The 17237-nt window shown below is 46.7% G+C and overlaps 1 protein-coding gene across 2 annotated transcripts in view; it reads right to left on the reverse strand.

The window, feature by feature from the left end:
- Nucleotides 1-17237, reverse strand: part of AXL (AXL receptor tyrosine kinase) — a 52853-nt gene that overhangs the window by 20625 nt on the left and 14991 nt on the right. For both annotated transcript variants that reach the window (XM_087876262.1, XM_087876261.1), the window contains exons 3-7: nt 15871-15971; nt 14826-15008; nt 5804-5884; nt 4177-4292; nt 1017-1209 (exon numbers count right to left, since the gene is read on the reverse strand). In XM_087876262.1, the coding sequence (XP_087732388.1) occupies nt 1017-1209; nt 4177-4292; nt 5804-5884; nt 14826-15008; nt 15871-15971 (674 nt within the window). The remainder of the gene's footprint in view (nt 1-1016; nt 1210-4176; nt 4293-5803; nt 5885-14825; nt 15009-15870; nt 15972-17237) is intronic.

The following is a 17237-nucleotide window of genomic DNA, read 5'->3' on the forward strand; positions in this document are numbered from 1 at the left end:
GGAAGACCACCGGAAGCCAGTGCAGCTCACGCAGGAGAGGTGTTACCTCCTGCACCATGGCCAGAGGTTTTTGTATGCACAACAACGAATTAGATATTCTAATGTGGTTTTTTTACTGTTTTAATGCTTTGGACTGTTTTTTATTGTTTTAATGTGGTTTTTTAAAAAAAAAAATTAATTGTAATATTAAGGTTTTGAATTGTGAGCTGCCCAGAGTTGTTTGTTGAGATGGGTGGCTATAGAAATCAAGCAATTAAATAATAAAGTGAAGTGAAGTGAAGTGAAGTGAAGTGAAGTGAAGTGAAGTGAAGTAAAGTAAAGTAAAGTAAAGTAAAGTAAAGTAAAGTAAAGTAATAAAATAAAATAAAATAAAATAATAAAATAAAATAAAATAAAATAAAATAAAATAAAATAAAATAAAATAAAATAAAATAAAATAAAATTAAATTAAATTAAATTAAATTAAATTAAATTAAATTAAATTACAGGTAGTCCTCAATTTACAACCACAATTGAGCCCAAATTTTCTGTTGCTAAATGAGACAGTTGTTAAGAGAGTTTTGTCCCATTTTACGACCTTTCTTGCCACAGTTGTTAAGTGAATCACTGCACTTACTAAGCCAGGGTTCAACTAGTAACAGCTTTCTTAAGTGAACCTGGTTTCCCCCCCTTGACTTGGCTTGTCAGGTTGCAAAAGGGGATCATGTGACTCCCGGAGACGCTGCGGCCGTCATAAATAAGCATCTGAACTGTGATCACGTGACCATGGGGATGCTGCAATGGTCGTAAGTGTGAAAAAACAGTCATGAGTCACGTTTTTCAGTGCCGTTCTAACGCCAAATGGTCACTAAACGAACTGTTGTAAGTCGAGGACTAACTGTAAATGTCGTAACTTGAGTCCTCTGTACAAGAAGGAAGAGGCCATTTCCGGCTATAGGTAGACCTCAATTTATGAAGTTAGGGGGCTGGGGTCTTGGCATCTCATCCCTCCCCATTTCCCTCCACCTCCCTCTTACCCCCTTCCAAGGTCTCCATAGCGACCCAGTGGGTCCAGGGCGAATGGCCCTCGGTGGAATGGCAGGCCACGCGCACGTGGTAGGTGGTGAAGGCTGCCAGGCCGTCCAGCGTGTGGCTGAAAGGCGGGACGCGGATCTTGCGGTTATACAGCTCGTCGGAAACGGTGCTCAGGTCTTCATCGGAGCGCATAGCCTGGGAGAAAGAAGAACATAAGCGGGTGAGGGTGGACCCCAAACAAGGAAGATATGAGGAATGATTCCGCCTTGGATCACAGGTCCCTTCCAGTTCTCCTTCTGTTCTGTTCTTTCTTTCTTTCTTTCTTTCTTTCTTTCTTTCTTTCTTTCTTTCTTTCTTTCTTTCTTTCTTTCTTTCTTTCTTTCTTCTTTCTTTCTATTTATATACCGCCCTACTCCTGAAGGACTCAGGGCGGTGAACAGGCACAAAATAAAATACATAAATACAAAAGTTAAGAACATAATTAAAACCAGATTACTGTTCTGTTCTATTCTGTTCTGTTCCGTTCCGTTCCGTTCCGTTCCATTCTATTCTCTGTATTCTATTCTATATTTTCTATATTTATTCTATTCTATTCTATTCTATTCTATTCTATTCTATTCTATTCTATTCTATTCTATTCTATTCTATTCTACTTTACTCTATTCTATTGTATTTTATTCTATTCTATTCTCTATATTCTATTCTATATTTTCTATATTTATTCTATTCTATTCTATTCTCTATATTATTTTCTATATTTATTCTATTCTATTCTATTCTAATTCTATTCTATTCTCTATATTCTATTCTATATTTTCTATATTTATTCTATTCTATTCTAATTCTATTCTATTATTGTTTTATTCTTATTCTATTCTAATTCTAATTCAATTCTAATTCTAATTCTATTCTAATTGTTTTATTCTTATTCTATTTTATTCTATTATTGTTTTATTCCTATCCTATCCTATCCTATCCTGGTTTTATTTCCATTCCATTCCATTCTAAACCCTGATTATTGGGTTGATCACGGTCCCAAACTGCAGGGAGATCATTTTGAGTGGAAGAAAAGAAGACGTGATCCTATTGCTCAGTCAAGTTTAATTCAATCCCGTGAAAATCTATTCAAAATTATTATGATGAAATAATGGATTTTTTAAAAAAAAGTCTCGGGGGATCCTTCAGAGGTGGTTCAGGACTTACAGCCATTCATCTAGTGACTGTTCGAAGTTACAACGGCTCTGGAAAAAGGGAGTGACAACCGGTCCTCACACTTATGACCGTGGCGGTCATAAGACATTTAGATCATAAGTCATGATCTAAATTCACGTGCTTAGCAACTGGCGTGTACTTATGACGGTTGCAGTGTCTGAGGGTCACGCCATCCCCTTTTGCGACCTTCTCGGCTGGCTTTCCATGAGGGAAGATGGATTCACTTAACGACTGCTTAACAACTGCAGTGATTCGCTTCATAGACATGACCAAAAAAGGTTGTAATAGCAGGCCTGATTCACTTAATAACCACCTTCCTTAGCAGCAGAAATTCTGGCCCTACTTTGGGTTGCATGTTGAGGACTAGCTGCATTGATGACATTTTATTCTTCATCCACTCCATTCTCCCACCCTTCCTTCCTTCCTTCTTCCCTTCCTCCCTTCCTTCCTTTCTATTTTTTTCTATATTTTTAAAACATTTGAAATGAATCAAGGCGTTCCAATAAAGAAAACAAGAAAAGAATTTGACCCCGGAGTTAAATTCTTTGCCTTTTTTGGAACCAAGCAACCCGTTTTGCTTTTCAAAATTCGGGCTCAGATTTTGAAGTATAAGAGTGATATTATTACAAGGTGCCGAACAGAAACTTCCCCTCCTTTTTTCTTCATTTTGGAAGCAGAAAATAGGTTTCCTACGTCCAATCGTAGTTTTGCAAAAATAACCTCCTGCAAATCCTTGTTTCTCGGCCAGATTTCCATGCATTTTCTCAGGAATGTGGGAAGGAGGAGAGGTTGCAATGGAGAATGGTGGATTGCTGACCCCTGCCTCATATTTTGCGGGGGTGAGTTTCCTTTTTTTTTTTTTTTTTGGTCCATATTCCTCTTTTTTTTTTTTCCTGCTGAAATTGCGTTTCTTCCGAAAACAACTTCCAGTACAGAAGCCTTCCACTCCTGTGTGAACGAGCCCACGTTGGAAATAACCCTTTTTTTATATAACTATCAGTTTTCATTCTTGGCTCTTGAAACCTCTTTCTCATGAATTTCAGTTCCCCATCCTTGGGATGGGGTTTGTCACATTTCATTCAGCTGGCCAGGCTGATGCGGGAGGGAGTGGGGGGGCGCAGGGGGAAGTGTGTGGGGGGGAATCATCGTTGGATGAGTAAACCGACATCCGGAAGAAAAAAAAACCTTTGGCAGGAAATCGCTTCTAAAAATAAAGCAAGTTCCCTCGGAGGGCAATGCTGAAAGGGAGGTAGAATATAGGTAGGCCTCAAAATTTCTGTAGCTCAGTGAGACGGTTGTTAAGTGAGTCTTGCCCCATGTTACCACCTTTCTTGTTGTTAAGCGAATCACTGCAGTTCTTAAATGAGTCACAAATGGTTGTTAAGTGAATGGCTTCCCCGTGAACTTTGCTTGTCAGATGGCAAATGGGGATCACATGACCCCGGAATCCTGCAATCGTCATAAAGATGAGTCAGTTGTCAAATGTTTTAATTTTGATCATGTGATCATGCTGCAATGGTCGTAAGTGTGGGAAATGGTCATAGGTCACTGATAATGGAGAATATTTGTAGCTCAGGGTTGAAATGAGGCGTCCTTGGTGCTCTCTTCATTACCCAACTAGGTAACATCATCAATGGTAGAAGGGAGTGGGGTCTGTGGGGAGGAGGAGGAAAAGGAGGGGAGGGGGAAAGAGGGGGAGGAGGAGGAGGACTGTGGGGTCCTTGGTTACTCTCTGAGCTTGCTTGTTTACTTCAGACGTTTCATCACCCAACTAGGTAACATCATCAGTGCTACGTCACTTTCCTCAGTGCCACTGTCACTTCGAACGGTCACTAAATGTTGTAAGTCGAGGACTACCTGCAACCTGTTTCTGGATTTGAACAGAAGGGGCATCAGTTCTACCATAAAACCTTCTTTCGTAAGTTGTTGGCGGGCTGTGGGGGGCGTTACCTGGATGGCGCAGAACTCCTGCGCGTAGGCGCCGCTAAAACCGGGCTCCCACGTCACATCCAGGCTGTGGTCACTACGATGGGCAACGGATAAGTCACGTGGCCGTCCAGGTAACACTACGGAGAGGAAATCATTAGCAATATTCACCTGCCAATCAATACCGAGACCACCGATGCTCTAAACAACAGGTTTCGCTCCAGAGGTCCAGTTATACGGACAGTCGGAGACTTGATGGATAACAACTTCAACAGGCTTCGGGCCTGTTCTGCCTGAAATGCTACCTTTCGGCAGATACAGGAAATATTCCGCAGGTGTAGGAAAACAGATTGTCCCTCAACTTACAACCTGGAGGCACGAATGGCCCTCTACTGCAGGGCAGTGGTGGAATTCACATTTTTTTAGTGGGCGTGGCTTGGTGGGCGTGGCAGGGGAAGGATACTGCAAAATCCCCATTCCCACCCCACTCCTGGCAGAAGGATACTGCAAAATCCCCATTCCCTCCTCACTTTGGGGCCAGCCAGAGGTAGCATTTGCCGGTTCTCCAATCTACTCAAAATTTCCGCTAACGGTTCTTGAGAACAGTGATGGGTTGCCCCCGGTTTGCAAGAACCGGTAGGAAAACCGGCGGGAGGCCCCGCCCACTGCCCCAGATGTCATCATCGGCGATCTGCACATGCGCAGAAGCAACGCGTTTCACTTCTCATCCCAGAAGCTGAAGAAGCTTCTTGGATGAGAAGCGAAATGTCTTCAAAGAAAAACCCAGAAAATCTAGTTGCCTCCTGAAAAAGCACCTTTGGGACAATCATGATCTGGATGATGGAGAGTCTCTACAGACTAAGTTATAATATTGCCATTAAATATAATATATAGCATGATGGAAGGGGAGCAAACCGGGGGTGAAATGCTCCCGGTTCGGACCGGATCGCCCGATCCGGTAGCGATGGCAGCAGATAATTCGGAGAACCGGTAGCAAAAATCCCTGCCCCCCTCCCCATGCTCAGCTGAGTCGCACGATCATCAGAGGCTTTTTTTTTTTTTAACTTTTAAAAGCATTTTTTCTACAACCTCTTCCAACAAAAAAATGCTTTTAAAAGTTAAAAAAAAAAGCCTCTGATGATCGCGCGGCTCAGCTGGGATCGTCAGAGGCTTTTCAAAGCATTTTTGTCTGCAACCTCTTGGCCGAAGAGGTGGTAAAAAAAAAAATGCTTTGAAAAGTCTCCGACGATCCCAGCTGAGTTGCCTGATCGGCAGAGAGGCTTTTCAAAGCATTAGAAAAAATGCTTTGAAAAGTTAAAAAAAAAAAAAATGTTGGCCACCCCCACCCAGTCACATTTATTTATTTGTTTGTTTGTTTGTTTATTTATTTATTTATTTATTAAATTTATATACCGCCCACATTAACCGCACCACCACCAAGCCACGCCCACAGAACCGGTAGTAACACATTTTACATTTCACTCTTTATCAATGCAAAAAATAGCGTTTTGCAGTGTTTTTTAAAAACATGTGCCTTAAATGGTACCTTCTTTAACCCCCATCAGGCAGTTTCCACACAAACCCATTTACACCGACTATTTGCATTTGGGGGGTCCCCCCAAAATGGATTATTTACAGACACGTCTCTCACCTCTCACCACCGCAGTCCGGGAGGTGCTGACTCCCTTGGCGTTGTGGGCTTCGCACGAGAAGGAGGCGCTGTGATTCAGCCCTGCGAGGAAGCAGCAAACATCAAGAGAAAAAGATGAACAGATTGTGTGACCAACTTTAAATACTTTTAAGGGTAATGCTTTATTTATTTTTATCCCAGTTTTATGTGTTAACAATAACTCAAGGCGGCACACATAACTAATACGTCTTCCTCATTTTCCCCGCAACAACAACTCTGTGGTGGGTTGCACTGAGAGAGAGAGGGACTAGAACTCACCATCACCTGGTGATTGGCCCCATGTCATCCAGTCAGCTTTCTTGCCTAAGGCAGGACTAGAACTCACAGTCTCCTGGTGATTGGCCCAACATCATTTTAGCCAGTTTTCCTAAGGCGGGACTAGAACTCACCATCACCTGGTGATTAACCCAACATCACCCAACCAGCTTTCTTAAGGCAGGACTAGAACTCACCGTCACCTAGTGATTGGCCCAACATCATCCAGCCAGCTTTCCTAACGCAGACCTAGAACTCACTATCTCCTGGTGATTGGCCCAACATCATTTAGCCGTTTTCCTAAGGTGGGACTAGAACTCACCATCACCTGGTGATTCACCCAACATCACCCAACCAGCTTTCTTTCCTAAGGCGAGGCTAGAACTAACCGTCACCTGGTGATCCAACGTCATCCAGCCAGCTTTCCTAATGCAGACCTAGAAGTCACAATCTCCTGGTGATTGGCCCAACATCTAACCAGCTTTCCTAAGGCGGGACTAGAACTTACAGTCTCCTGGTGATTGGCCCAACGTCATCCAGCCAGCTTTCTTAAGGCAGGACTAGAACTCACCGTCACCTAGTGATTGGCCCAAAGTCACCCAGCTTTAAGTCCATGCATGCTAGCATGGGGAATTCTGGGAGCTGAAGTCCACCCATCTTAAAGCTGATAAGGTTGAGATGCACTGACTTAGTGGATGCCTAGAATGGCATCTTTGGAATGACAGCTATCATCTTAAACAACCATCAAAATTTGAATTCAGGGTTGCCTCAAAGTTTGATGCTGGGGTACTCTGCATTTTAACCTTGCTTCTTTGGCCCCTTGTGGCGGGGGGGCCAGGATATTTGGAGAAAATCTAAGTTTTGTTTCGTTTCCTGAATGATACTCCGTGGTGTCATTGTTGGACAATCTCAGTAACTTCTCTTTCCTTTCCTCAGCTGCATTGGAAACGTTGCTGAGAGGCAAAATATAAATAGATTTTTTTTTTTTCGTCCACAAAGAATTGGAAGAAGGGATTCCCGGTTCGAATCCTGCCACTTTTCGCACTGGTGGTCTTGGGAGAAAAGCCAGGGAGATCATAGAAGTAAACTTGAAAAGCTCTTGCCATAGGCTAAATAAATAACATATAAAAGCTTTTTTTTCCCCAGACAGGAAATGATGGTTAAACCGAATGAACTCTGCAAAGCAGAGACATTAATTTGAATGAAACCTCATGAAGTCAAGAGGGAGATTGGCAGGCATTCACTCAAGACTGTTTATTTCCATGTTCCCCCATGAACATGGGGGGGAAGAAAATTTTTGTATTTTTTTGTAAAACTTTAAAAAAAAAAAAAGACTGTTTATTTCCTCTGCATGGGAACCCTTGGTGAAGGTACAGAGACAGATCTCTGGATATTTGAGAAAATATTTCAGAATAATTCCCAGAATTCCCTGGAGGCATCTCTTCCTTTAATTTAAAACAGGAGATACATGCGTGTTAGAATGCAGGAGAGGTCAGAAAGACCAAAATATTCGTGTCCTGGAAGATGCAGCCTAGCCTGGTGTTTTGAAAGGAATCGCCTCTTTGGCTAAATACAGTTCAGTCATTGTCAGTACATGTTTCTGGTACAGCTAGTCCTTGACTTATAACGGTTCATTTAGTGACCGTTTGAAGTTACAACGGCACAGGAAAAAAAAGAGACTTATGATAGTTTTTTCACACTTTCAACCATGGCAGGAGCCCCACTCCACCGGTCACATGAACAAAATTCGGACGCTTGGCAACTGACTCGTATTTATGACGGTTGCTATATCCCGGGGTCACGTGATTCCCTTTTGCAACCTTCTGACAAGCAAAGTCAAGAGAGAAGCCAGATTCACTTAACAACCGCCAAGCCCCAGGGAAAATCGGAAAATCCAGGCAGTTCGAATGAATATAAAGATTTATTGCAAGCTAAAGTTCTCTACAAGAATCTGACTTACTAATAGTCAATTGGCGGCAGTCGTGGGTTTCAAATTTTTGTACTACCGGTTCCGTGGGCGTGGCTTGGTGGGCGTAGCATGGCTTGGTGGGTGTGGCTTGGTGGGCGTGGCAGGGGAAGGATACTGTAAAATCTCCATTCCCACCGCCCTCCAGGGGAAAGTTACTGCAAAATTCCCATTTCCTCCCCGATCAGCTGGGACTTGGGAGGCGGAGAATAGATGGGGGCGGGGCCAGTCAAAATTTTTACTACCGGTTCTCCGAACTACTCAAAATTTCCACTACCGGTTCTCCAGAACTGGTCAGAACCTGCTGAAACCCACCTCTGATTGGCGGTAGATAAGAGTCAAAAAAATTCAAGGTGGGGTGGACTTAGATCTCTTGAGGGCACGTATGGACTCAAGACTGATGACGTGTTTGGTTCCCCCTCCCTTGGGCTCAGCCTGGTCAACTCCTACAACAACCATGTTACTAACTTAATAACTGTAATGATTCACTTAACAGCTGGCTGGGGAATTCTGGGAGTTGAAGTCCACACCTTTTCAACTTGCCAAGGTTAGGCACCCCTGGTTTACGTTTTCCTAGAGCAGCCGATTCTTTGAACACATTGTTGTGTGGCTTGGAATCTAGCCCAGATTTAACAATAAGCAGCACCCACAATGGATGTCCTTGTCCTGATTGTACTGTTCCAAGGGCTGGGTCAAACCAGTGGGCACTGGCAGCCACCTGGACAAACAGCGGGCACCGATAAAACGAGGTAGGGGGGCAAATATTTGAGTGGCATGCTCGCTGGGAGAGAGCCAAAGGCCACAAGTGCTGAAAACAGGAAAGGACCCGTGGGATTAACATGTCTAGTCCATCCACTGTGGGTTATACCACTTTCTGACCACATCATTTCTGCAAAGATTTGAGTCAGCAACGGGCAAACGTTCCCAGCAGCCGGCAGAAACAGATGTCCTGGCATACAGGAGATTCGAAAAAAAGTTGATTTTTAAATTTTTGCTCCTGTCCATTTCCAGTTCTTTGTTCTGCTAATTTATGGGAGTAAAAGGCAAGAAAAACCAAATGTACAGGTACAAATTGGGAGAAACCTGGCCAGATGTGAAATCCAATTTTTTTTACTACCGGTTCTTTGGGTGTGGCTTGGTGGGCATGGCAGGAGAAGGATACTGCAAAATCTCCATTCCCATCCCACTCCAGGGGGAAGGATACTGCAAAATCCCCATTCCCACCCCACTCCAGGGGAAGGATACTGCAAACTCTCCATTCCCTCCCCACTCCAGGGGGAAGGATAGCGCAAAATCTCCATTCCCTCCCCACTCTGGGGCCAGCCAGAGGTGGTATTTGCTGGTTCTCCGAACTGCTCAAAATTTCCGCTACCAGTTCTCCAGAACCTGTCAGAACCTGTCTGGATTTCACCCCTGCCCATCCCGAAGACCAGCCTTCAACCCCCAGAAATCTCCACTCAGGAACCAGACAGACAGACAGACAGACAGACAGACAGAGAGAGAAAAAAAGCCTTAACCAGTTTTAAAGTGAAAACAGGACCGGAAACACCACTTTTTCATCCCCCTCCTCCTGCTGTGATTTTAGCTTGGTTTAACTGGTATGGAAGAGGCCAGACCTCCCGCCCCTCCCCTCCCCTCTCCTCCCCCCACCACACCCCTCCTTCCTGGTAATTCCTGCAGGCTTTGATCCCAAAGTTTGAATCATCAGCCCCGTCACCTCCAGACCAACATTCCCTGTCTTTGACTCAGCACCAAACGGAATGAAGATTGCTTTATTGGACCTGACAGAGTTGCTGAAGGAATGCAGGCATGTGGGGCAAGGGGTGGTCGGCTACCCACCCACCCACCTACCCACCCACCCGTCCTTGCCTGCAACATGGGATCTTAATTAAACATTGCTTGCGGGAGGGGTGGGGGTGTCCCCTTATTCTGCAAAGCCCCTGAAGGCAGAAGAAGAAGAAGAAGAAGAAGAAGCAACGGATGGAAACTAACTCAGGAGAGAAGCAAGCTGGAACTAAGGAAAAATTTCCTAGGTGAGAACGATTAACCAGGGCCTCCAGAGATTGTGGTTGCTCCAACACTGGAGTTTTTTAAGAAGAGACTGGACAGCCATTTGTCTGAAATGATATAGATCAACGATGGCTAACCTTTTTGCTGTCGTGTGCCAAAAGCGGGAGCACGGGGGGGTGGGTCACGCACGCACGTGGCCACACCCATAGTTCAATGCCCCCCTGCCCCGCCCCCTCACGCATGCACATGTGACCCCCACACACTCCCCTCGCTTTTGTTACGCGACGGCAAAAAGGTTACCGGTGGGCCCGGTAGGTCCGTTTTTTTGCCCTCCCCAGGCTCCAGAGGCTTCTCTGGAGCCTGGGGAGGGCTAAAACAACCTCCCCCACTCCCCCAGAGGCTGGAAATGGCCCATTTACCAACTTCCAGTGGGCCCAGAAGGCCTGAAAAATCAGCTGGCCGGCACTCGCATGCACGCTGGAGCTGAGCTAGGGCAATGCTCGCGTGCCCACAGATATGGCTCCGTGTGCCACCTGTGGCACGTGTGCCATAGGTTCGCCATCACGGATATAGATTCTCCTGCTTGAGCAAGGGGCTGGACTAGAAGACCTCCAAGGTCCCTCCCAACTCTGTTATTCTGTTGTCTTCTTCAGTTTCCCCCCAACTTGCCAGACCCTGGCTGAGCTCAGCCTCGGGGGGGGGGGGAGGCTGAAGGGGGAGGAAATGGGGGAAAGAGGGCGGAAAAAGGGGACACAAAGGAAGACCATCTCGGGGGGTCGCAGTGCCAGCAGAGCCTCCTGCAAGCAAGCTGAGTTTCCTTCTGCCAAACCACCGTGTTTGTTTTCTCCTGGCATAGAGAGAACCTGTCTCGCTTTGTCCCCCGGTTGCCTCTGGTCCAACGAGTCTGACGAGTCTGGGAAGATTTATCTGAGGGAATTTCATTTCTTTTCTACGTTGGGACGAGTCTCAAAAGCCCTTTCAAACCTGTCTGGCTGCATGAGGGAGGGGGATTTTTATAAAGGGGGCAGGCGGGACTCTCCCCTCCTGGTTCTGCTTTAAAGAAAACTCAGGCTCCCATCTCTCTCTCTCTCTCTCTCCTTTCTCTCTTCCTCTCTCTCTCACTCTTTATCATCTATCATCTCTCTCTCTTCCTCTCTTTCCCTCTCTATCATCTCCCTCTTTCTCTCTATCATCTCTCTCTACCGCTCACTCTTCCTCTCTCTCTCTCCCTTCTCTCTCCCTCTCCCTCTCTACCATCTCTCTCCCTCTCTTTCTCTCTTTCTCTCACTCTTCCTCTCTCCTTTCCCTCTTCCTCTCTCTCTCTCCCCCTCTCTATCATCTCTCTCTCCCTCTTTCTCTTTCTCTTTCTCTCTCTCTCTCTTCCTCTCTCTCTCTTCCTCTCTCTCATCTGTCATCTCCCTCTCATCTCTCTGTCTCACTCTCTCTTCCTCTCTCTCACTCATTCTCTATCATGTATCATCTCTCTTTCTTTCTCTCTCTCTCCCTCTCTCTCCCTCTTCCTCTCTCTCTCATCTCTCATCTCTCTCTCTGTTTCTCTCTCTCTCTCTCATCTCTCTCTCACTCACTCACTCTCTTCTCACTCTCTATCATATATCATCTCTCTCTCTCCCTCCCCTCTTTCTTTCTCTTTCTCTTTCTCTCTTTCTCTCTCATCTCTCTGTCTCTTTCTCTGTCTCTCTTCTCTCTTCAAACTAGAGAATTTCCCTGTCAGCGAGATAAATTAATCAGTGGAACAAATTGCCTTTCAGAAGTTGTGAATTCTCCAACACGGGAGGCTTTTAAGAAGAGATTGGACAACCATTTGTCTGAAATGGTCTAGAGCCGTGATGGCGAACCTATGGCACGGGTGCCCCAGGTGGCACGCGGACCCATATCTGTGGGCACGCGAGCGTTGCCCTACTCAACTCCAGCGCGCACATGCGCACTAGCCAGCTAATTTTCGGGCCTTACGGGCCTACCTGAAGTTGGGAAATGGGCTGTTTCCGGCCTCCGGAGAGCCTCCTGGGTGGAGGACAGAAGGCCGTTTTTGCCCTCCCCAGGCTCCAAGAAGAGCCTCTGGAGCCTGGGGAGGGCAGAAAACGGGCCTTCTGGGCCCACCGGGCCATCACGTGCCAAAAGTGGGGGTAGCGCGGGGGGGTCACGTGCGCATGTCCGGTGGGTGGGGCACATTGAGTTATGGGTATGGGCACACGCATGCACAACCTCCCCCCCTCCCCCCCCGCATGATCCCCACTTTTGGCACACGAGAGCAAAAAGGTTAGCCATCTCTGGTATAGAGTTTCCTGCCTGAGGAGGAGTGGGGGTTGGACTAGAGGACCTCCAAGGGCCCTTCCAACTCTGTTCTGAATGATATCCTGCCAGCTCTTGGGAAGAGCCTGGGATAGCTCAACAGACAGAGCTCTGTAATTTAACACCAGCTGTCTGCAATTAAAGTAAGATCGAATCCCACCAGGCTCAAGGTTGACTCAGCCTTCCATCCTTTCTAAGGTAGGTGAAATGAGGACCCAGATTGTGGGGGCAATAAGCTGACTTTGTATAAATATACAAAAGTATAAATGCTATTGCTTAACGCATTGTAAGCCGCCCTGAGTCTCTGGAGAAGGGCGGCATATAAATCAAATTTAAAAAACAAAACAAAACACCAGCTGTCTGCAATTACTGTAAGTTCGAATCTCGCCAAGGCTCAAGGTTGACTCAGCCTTCCATCCTTTCTAAGGTAGGTCAATTGAGGACCCAGATTGTGGGGGCAATAAGCTGACTTTGTATAAATATACAAAAGGATGAAGGCTATTGCTGAGCACATTGTAAGCTGCCCTGAGTCTCCGGAGAAGGGCGGCATATAAATCAAATTAAAAAAAAAAAAAAAAAAAGAGGAAGGTTAAGGCCATCTGACGACTCGAAGAAAAGGTGGCAGGCACCCTTCTCCCGCCTGGGCAGTGCGTGATTCAAGGCACCACCCAGCTCTGGTTTTCCTGGAACCCCGGGGGGGATTTCTCAACACCCCTCTCATTGCGATAAACCCCTCCTGCACTTGCATTCGCAAGGTTATGGAATGGGAGGTGGGGGGAACATGTAGATCCAAAACAACCGGGCATATCACATCCTTGTTCTTTTGCTTCCCGTCTCTTTTGCGCAGGCAGGCAGGCAGGCAGATAAAACCCCGGCTTCTTCTTGCCTGCCAACTGCCCAAAAACAATCATTGGTAACGTTGGCCCCGCCGGTTCCCACGCTTGGAGCGAACCCCTCCCCGGCCCCGAGCCATCGGGAATCGTCCCTCTCCATAGAAAAAAAAAAAAAAACTAAGGACAAAGGACGTCGCAAGTTGGGGACAAGCCAGACATTCAGAGGAGGGGGGGAACGAGAAAAGAAGACAATGAACAAGGACGTGGAACTGGGGAGGGGGGGGGCCTGGACGAGGCTGAATGGCGGGGAGAGGAAGGGGGTCTTGCATGCACCGCCGAGCCCCCTTTTTCTGCCGCTGGGAAACCCAAATCCCCACTTTGCAGCCAATGCAACCCCAGAGCCTGAAAGAAAAAGGGTAACTTTTTATGACTTCGTTGGCCAGATATTGGGGGGGGGGGGGAGGCAGACGATGAAAGCTATGAGCCCAGGGGTGAGAGGGATGAAAAAGGCCCCCTTTTGATCCGTAATTCCTCCTCCTTTCAGCCCCACGGCTATTTTCAGCCCTGGAGTCTGGAGTAAAAGGAAATGAAACCCCAAAGAATGGGGTTTTATCGAGCGAAGTGGCCAAGCCACCCTTGGATTTCGTCGCGTTTGTGGAAGGCGCTAAACGGCCTATTGAGGGTGTTCAGACAAACACACAATGCCCCAAACCAGGCTGCCACATTCGGGGTGGCTGGGAGGCGTCGGGGTGCCCAGGAACCCTGCCAACTCAGGAAGGGCTATTCAAAGCCAGGGCACGCAAGGGGGCCATGGGATTCGGATATCGTCCTGTGTCGTGACTGCTTAAAACCATGGTTAGTGGAATCCGACAGAAAGAGATTGTATATTCTTGGTTTGTCTGTGTGGCCTGCCAAGGTTCCTGTTAAAATCTGCAGAGGTGTGGGAAGGGAAGGGAAGGGAAGGGAAGGGAAGGGAAGGGAAGGGAAGGGAAGGAAAGGAAAGGAAAGGAAAGGAAAGGAAAGGAAAGGAAAGGAAAGGAAAGGAAAGGAAAGGAAAGGAAAGGAAAGGAAAGGAAAAAAGGAGAAGGGTAGGAGGGAAGGGAAGGAAAGGGAGATAAAGGAAAGGAAAGGAAAGAAGGAAAGGAAAGAAAAGGAAAGGAAAGGAAAGAAAAGAAAAGGAAAAAAGGAGAAGGATAGGAGGGAAGGGAAGGAAAGGAAAGGGAGATAAAGGAAAGGAAAGGAAAGGAAAGGAAAGAAGGAAAGGGAAGGGAAGGGAAGGGAAGGGAAGGGAAAGGAAGGAAGTCAGGGAAGGAGACGATGGGAGGAGGGAGGGAGGAAGGAAAGAAGAAAGGGGAAAGGAAAGGAATTCGGAGGACTTGCTAACAAGCCATCATCCCCCATTCCCATACCAACCTTTAAGCCACGGTTGTAATTTGTCACAAACTCCAAATCCCTGGTTGTAACTCCAGGACTAGCTGTGGTCCAGCATGGATGTCATCTCAGCTGTCCTGGGTGAAATCTCCACCCCACCTTGGCAGCTGCTGCCTCTTGAAAGGGGTCACTTTCTGACCAGAAGAAGAACCGGGGCGTGGCGGTTTAGCTGACTCACCTCTCACCCCCAACACGGAAGGGGTCTCGGCCAGGGGATCCGCCAAGGAGTTAAGGGGAACGCTGTCCTGCAACCAGATGACCGAAACAGGTTCCGGGGGTCCCTGGGCGGCACAGCTGAGGTTGAAGGGAGTACCAGCCGTGATCTCCAGATCTTGGGGCTCCTCGGAGAAAAAGGGGAGGCCTGGCCACGAGAGAGAAGAAAGAAACTGCTTGAACAAACGAGGATTGGTTGGGGATTCACAAGTGGCACTAAACCGCCATTTTTTGAACAAGCCATGATGGCAATGCAAAGCCACGATGGGCTGGTTCACATGAAACAAAGATGAAGAATATGGGTGGGTGGGTGTTGGTGGGTTTGAGCCAAACCAGGATGTTGTCGTCAACAATATCGAAACAAGCACATCTTGGCTTAGTCTTAGTCCTCTGGAATCAACTCCCCTTGGAGCGCCGACTAGCGCCTGACCTTCGCACCTTCCGCCGGGAATTAAAAACTTGGCTTTTCAAATCCCTTGACCTGGTCTGATGATGGGGTTTTAAGGGTTATTAATGGGTTAATTTTAAATTTTTTAGATTTTAGTTTTTATTTTTATTGTGGCTTGTGTTTTATTGTTGTGAGCCGCCCCGAGTCCATTGTGAGATAGGGCGGCATATAAGCCGAATAAAATAAAATAAATAAATAAATAGTCTTATACAGGAATCAAATCAGTGTTTTTCAACCTTTGCGACTTGAAGATGGGTGGGCTTCAACTCCCAGAATTCTCCCAGAATTCTGGGAGTTGAAGCCCACCTATCTTCAAGTCGCCAAAATTGAGAAACAGCGTCTAGAATAATTTTCCTCAACCTGGCAACCCCGTTAAAGACCAAAGTCTCGGAATAATGGATGATATTTATAAAAAGTAAATTATTTAAAAGGAATCAAACCTCTGGCCATTTATGCCGGTTGCTCCTTGAGGCTAGCAGGGAATAAAATTCCCGATTTCTGAACACGGCTGTGCCTCCCCAGGTGTCTACGAAGAGACTCATCACCCCCATGTTACATTTACCTTCTAACTGCAGGTAAGCTTCTTCGGAAAACAATTCAGATCCATTCACCGAGGCCACACACTGGTAATTTCCCATGTCCGAAAGCTGGAGGGAAGAGATGCTGGAGGGAGGAGGGGGGGGAGATGAGGAGGGGGTGGTGGAAGAGATGAGGATATTGGTCAGCAAAGCGGCTCTGAGCATAGATTGTGTTGTCTATGAGACTGGATGCCTGTGAAATCCATGCCTGGGCTGGTTTATCGAACTTAAACCAGTGTTTCTCAGTCTTAGCAACTTTAAGATGGGTGGATTTCAGCTCCCAGAATTCCCTAGCTAGTATATGTGAACTTCAACTCCCAGAATTATCTTAGACAGCATATGCGAACTTCTACTCCCAGAATTCCCTAGCTAGTATATGTGAACTTTGACTCCCAGAATTCCTTAGCCAGCATATATGAACTTCGACTCCCAGAATTCCTTAGTTAGCATATATGAACTTCGACTCCCAGAATTCCTTAGTTAGCATATATGAACTTCAACTCCCAGAATTCCTTAGCCAGCATATATTAACTTCAACTCGGGGGGTGGGGAAGGCTGTTTTTGCCCTCCCCAGGCTCCAAGAAAGCCTCTGGAGTTTGGGGAAGGCAAAAAACGGGCCTACCGGGCCCACCATGCCATCGAGTGCCAAAAGCGGGTTGAGTGCAGGAGGGGGGGTCGTGTGCGCATGCGCAGGACACATTGAATGATGGGTGTGGGCATGTGCTCACGCAACCTCCCCGCGTTCCCCCCATTTTGGCACGTGACAGCAAAAAGGTTAGCCATCACTGTAATAGATTATGCGGAAATGAACAGACTTAACGCTAAAACGCTCCCACATGACACCTCTCCTGCGCGAGCTGCATTGGCTTCCGGTGGTCTTCCGGGTGCGCTTCAAGGTATTGGTTATCTTCAAAGCGCTCCATGGCTTAGGGCCAGGGTATATACGAGACCACCTTCTGCCACCGATAACCTCCCACCGGCCAACACGCTCCCACAGAGAGGGTCTCCTCAGGGTGCCGTCGGTCAAGCAATGTCGGCCGGCGGCCCCCCGGGGAAGAGCCTTCTCTGTGGGGGCACCCGCCCTCTGAAACGAGCTACCCCCACGGATACGACTGATCCCGGACCTCCGGACCTTCCACCGGGCCCTGAAGACTTTTTTATTTCAGCAAGCCGATCTGGGTTAAAAATCTTTTAATTGGTGAATTTTATGGGTAAGGGGTTTTAAATTGGGGGAAGCCAAAGATAAATTTAATTTTGTTTTATAGTATTTTAATGTTTATATTGTATGTTTTTTAGTTTTGGCTGTTCACCGCCCCGAGTCCTTCGGGAGAGGGGGCGGTATACAAATTTA

The sequence above is a fragment of the Pantherophis guttatus genome, chromosome 10, assembly GCF_059756535.1.
Source record: "Pantherophis guttatus breed Tessera chromosome 10, ASM5975653v1, whole genome shotgun sequence".
NCBI classification, from domain to species: domain Eukaryota; kingdom Metazoa; phylum Chordata; class Lepidosauria; order Squamata; family Colubridae; genus Pantherophis; species Pantherophis guttatus.